Source organism: Lactuca sativa, chromosome 8, assembly GCF_002870075.4.
Source record: "Lactuca sativa cultivar Salinas chromosome 8, Lsat_Salinas_v11, whole genome shotgun sequence".
NCBI lineage: Eukaryota > Viridiplantae > Streptophyta > Magnoliopsida > Asterales > Asteraceae > Lactuca > Lactuca sativa.
Window position 1 is genome coordinate 118,999,636 of NC_056630.2, and position 4,640 is coordinate 119,004,275.

General features: G+C 35.1%; 1 protein-coding gene across 1 annotated transcript; it reads right to left on the reverse strand.

Annotated features, from left to right (window-relative positions):
* Positions 1-2,611: 2,611 nt before the first annotated feature.
* LOC111902574 (probable protein phosphatase 2C 43) lies at positions 2,612-4,640 on the reverse strand. Its single transcript, XM_023898403.1, has 5 exons — positions 4,340-4,640; positions 3,847-4,223; positions 3,511-3,750; positions 2,782-3,433; positions 2,612-2,640 (listed from the first exon to the last, which is right to left on the reverse strand). The coding sequence occupies exons 1-5, from the start codon at positions 4,638-4,640 to the stop codon at positions 2,612-2,614; spliced, it is 1,599 nt and encodes a 532-aa protein (XP_023754171.1).

Sequence of the window (4,640 nt, forward strand, 5' to 3'; positions counted from 1 at the left end):
TCGTAGACGAAAAACCTTGTGTAATTAAAGACAATTGTATGAGCAAAGAAGTTTTTTAAAACTAAAGTTTTTAAAATCTTATTTGTGCTCGACAATGTCTCAATAGAGATTAACCACCTTGTCTTTAAAACTTGCTTGTAACATATTCAATTTATTACTAATAAGTGAATACATGGTATAATGGTAATGCAATAAGGAGATGTTTGTTAGCAACTTTAATTGTGAATTTAAGACTAACAACTTTATTTAATAATATTTTATAAGAAGTTTTTTTATGCACTCACAATACATAAAAAAAAAAAAAATAGCTAATCTAAAACAAAGTTGAATTTATTTTTCACTCTACTAAATATGTTGTTTCACGAATAAATAAATAAATAAATAAATTCAAAATTCTCTAACTTTTGAACCGGAGGTTTAATCACGCAATGACATGATTTTTTTTTCTAATCAACTGATTCATATATGCATTCAAGGGAAAATCCCAAAACTAGTCGATGGTAATAAAAAATTTAAAAAAAGGTATCACACATTTTCCATTTTACCAAGGCAACAAGGTTCTGATAATGCCGCCAGACAACACTCAAAAGACTCAAAGGTAAAGCTTTTCCGAAAGGGAAGGGGACTTGTACTTTAATACTTGTTTGAAATATCTATTTATGCGTGGAATTGTATGATTTTTTTTTGTGGAAATACAACAAATGTTTGAAGAATTGTGGGATCAAAGTTAAAGCAAAGAAAAATCGTGTACACCCTCCTATGGTCAAAGAGAAGAACCATAATAAGCATATATCCCATACATGATACACCTCATGTTTTCAATTCAATGTTGCTATAGCTTTTGATGATTAAAATAATAGGTTCATTATTTTAATCCCGTAAAAACTATGTAACCGATGCCTCACGTTGCATTATCACATAATATAATATCCATGCAATTATGAAACCATATATGAAACCAACCCATGCAAATTTATTTTCTTTAACCTATATCACATAATTTTTTTAACCATATACAACAAATTATGTTCATATAGTTGTATAATATAATTTGCAATTAAAAACCCATATATGAAACCAACCCATGCAAATTTATTTTCTTTAACCCACATCACATCAATTTTTAGCCATATACAACAAATTATGTTTCATATAGTTGTACTGTATAATCGTCTAAAATATAAATTATTATGTATAACTAAAAGTTGTTATGTATAAATCACTAAACCAACCAACTCAAATACTACTTGCCAGGCTTCGACTTGTAACCTACGCAAACCATAATGCCACTTCCTAATCCTAAATGAGTAATTTTGGACCAAAATTTAAAAGTATTTTAAGGGTTTATATTAAATGAATTTGATAAAAATAAAGGTATTTTATTTTATTTTTCTTATTTGATTAATTTAGTGTTATTTTTTTTTGGAAACGGCGAATGATATTATAAAAAAAGACCACGTGACTCACAAGAGACTAGCCGGATGAGAAAGGCAAACAAACAAAAGTTTACAAATTACAACATAAGAAAAGAGATGACTCATATCACTTACATGAATTATAAGACTTAATTCCCTTGTATTTAGTTGTTTCCTCAAACAATTAGAAGTCTTATTAGGTTTTATCATCATAAATACGATTAACCGTCATTAATTAGAGGATTTTTTTTAAAGATTATATGTGTGTTTTTATCGAAATTATAAGGATTACAGATTAAAAGAATGAAGTTCATTTTCTTGGGTTTTCTTTAACAGTCGTTTTCATTTTTGGCTATTTCCATTCATTATGTATTTTGTGCATTAATTTCACTTTTGTAAATCCACCTGATTCAACTTCAAAATATCTCATTTAGCCTAAACGTTAAGGGTTATGATTCGTACAGAACAATTTTTAGTTATAGACAATAAATTGTGTTTTACACATTTGTACAATACAACCATCTAAAACATAAATTGTTGTGTAAAATGTTATGTATAAATCATTACTCAAACATTAATACTAGTATTTTTATGAGTAAAAGCATTTTTCAAACATCCATATTTATTTATGTTAGTAAAACACTAAAACATGTATCAAAAAAATGATGTTAGGAGAATCTTGAATTGGAAAGTGGATTATATATGTTATTAATTATGGTTATGTTTAAATGTAGCTAACTAACTTAAATTACAATTACAGTATGCTAGTTGGTGATATGCTGGGACTAAAGGGTTGTTGTGAAAAAAGAAGCAGCTGGAAGTCCAAATAAAGAAAATTGATGAAGGAATATAGAAATTAATTCATTTTTTTCCTTTGTATTCAAAAAGCCAGGGAAAAAAAAGCGTAATTAATTAAGGTTTGGAGAGATTTTCTGTCATCATCTTGATGAAGTGATGTGTTAGAAACCTTTTAAAAACTAAAAAGCTGAATCAGTTATTCAGTATGTAATGAAATTCATATTGATCAAACTTTTTAATTAGATCATGCACCCTTATCGCTATTTTACGTGATTAAATTGATAATTAACTACTAACAATGCTTCATAGTCAAAACCCATAAGCTTTTTTTAAATTTCAAGAACATAAGAAGTCAAGAAACTATCATTTTAGTGTTTTACCAAAATCTATGTTCAAAATCATATTAACTGCACAGATTCACAGATTCCTGTTTGTACAAAAAAGAATCAAGAGTTATAGAATCCACATTTACCAGAAACAACGCATTCGTTGCAAAAACTTTGTCACTCGCCGGAATTACTTACACCTCCATCGCCTGAACTAGTTGCACCTCCGTCGCCTCAATTACTTGCACCACCGCCAACGACACCTGAACTACTTGCACTACTGGAACTTGAACTACTAGCACCTCTGGAGCCTAAACCACTTGCACCACCGGCGCCTGAATCACTTGGACCACTAGCGCCCGAACCACTTGCTCCACCGGCGCCTGAACCACTTGCATCACCGGCGCCCGAACCACTTGCATCACCGGCGCCCGAACCACTTGCTCCACCGGCGCCTGAACCACTTGGACCACCGGGGCCTGAACCACTTGCACCACTGGGGCCTGAACCACTTGCACCACCGGCACCTGAACTACTTGCACCACCGGCGCCTGAACTACTTGCACCACCGGCACCTGAGCTACTTGCACCACCTGCGCCGAAGGTACTTGCACCACCGAAGCCTAAAGTACCGCCGGTACCTGAAGTACTTGCACCGCCGTGTATATACTTGAACTGTGATTCAGTCGAGTCCTCAAACGCCTTCATAGAAACTTCCGTCACAAGCGCGCTTCTCGCCACCAGATGATGGTCGATGTAAAGAACGACCACCGTAATATCATCATGAACTGTTCGTCTCCTCCCCATTTCAAACTTCCTAATGGCCTTATACTTTCTCCCTTGTTTCTTTGCAGCTACCTCCAATGCTTTCTTAATCAGTCTCTTCGCAATTCCCTAATTACAGAAATCGATTTGAATTTTAGAAAGCGTATAATGGAGGGAAAACGAAACGAAATTAAATGAAAACTCACAGATCTGGGATTCTTTTGAACAATGTCGATAGCTTTCTGATCCGAAAGATTATCCCATAATCCATCTGATGCGAAAACGATGAACCTGTCAGTTGTTTCTATGTCTCTACTCTGTACAGTCGGGTCGGATCTCAATACAGGTTTGTTGATAGGTTCGGTTAGGCGAAATCGTGGGAAATTTGGATCATCAATATCAAATTCAGAACTCTTTAGGTATAAATCTCCGATTGATCGAGAAATCTGGTTGTAGAACAGTAGAAGTAGTATGAGATTATGATTTGATTCTGGAATATTTATAATTACTGTTTAGATTAAGAGAGAATTAATGGAATTAACCTGGATAATGCCTTTAACTCGCCATACGCCGTGCTCATCTCTTACAACAATGTTTGGATCCTCTGGATGATCGAGTTGCAGGTCTCGTCTCACTTCCATCATGCTCGCATTATGATCGTTTGTAAGTGGCTGCGCGATGACTTTGCTTAGATTTCGCGGATTCGCACGCCCTAAAACAGCTCTCGAATCACCCAGATTAGCGACGAACAATCTTCTATTCCATATGATCCCAACCAGACAACAAGAACCAATTGAATAGATGTTAGGTATGTGTTTCAGTGCTTCACGCGCAAAATAGATGAATCCTTGCTCAGTTTCAGTAAACGCATTTCTAAGTATTTGTTCAGATATCAATCCCTCCCTTTCTTGAGCAAAACCTTCAAAAATCAAAAACAACAATGATAAATGGATTTAGATATGATTTATCGTTATGATCTACTCATTAACAGTAATTATTCGTAGCTACTTGAAAAGAAAAGAATGGAGGACTTACGGATGAGATTATTGAAGAGATGTTCACGGACGAACCATGCAGCCTCACGGCCGCCATGGCCGTCGTAAACACCTACAAAGGTGGCGTTGTGGCCGACTTCCACTTGACTGAAATCTTCCATAGCTTGATTGGCCTGTATAACTGCGAAAGAGTATTCGCCGAAGGCATGTTGTTCAAGATCAGTAGACCATTGGCCTTCGTAGCCATCTCCATCTGCACGCCCACGGCCGTGCATACGGGCATACCGATTGGACAGAGGTTGCCAGATTCTCTGTACTATCCTTTCTACCCAGTCGTACAT

Coding starts and splice junctions, on each gene's coding strand:
- LOC111902574 (XM_023898403.1), bottom strand. CDS start 4,640: ATGTACGACTGGGTAGAAAGGATAGTACAGAGAATCTGGCAACCTCTG. Junction 3,434..3,510: donor TTCAAAAGAATCCCAGATCT/GTGAGTTTTCAT, acceptor TTCTGTAATTAG/GGAATTGCGAAGAGACTGAT. Junction 2,641..2,781: donor TGTCGTTGGCGGTGGTGCAA/GTAATTGAGGCG, acceptor TTGTACAAACAG/GAATCTGTGAATCTGTGCAG.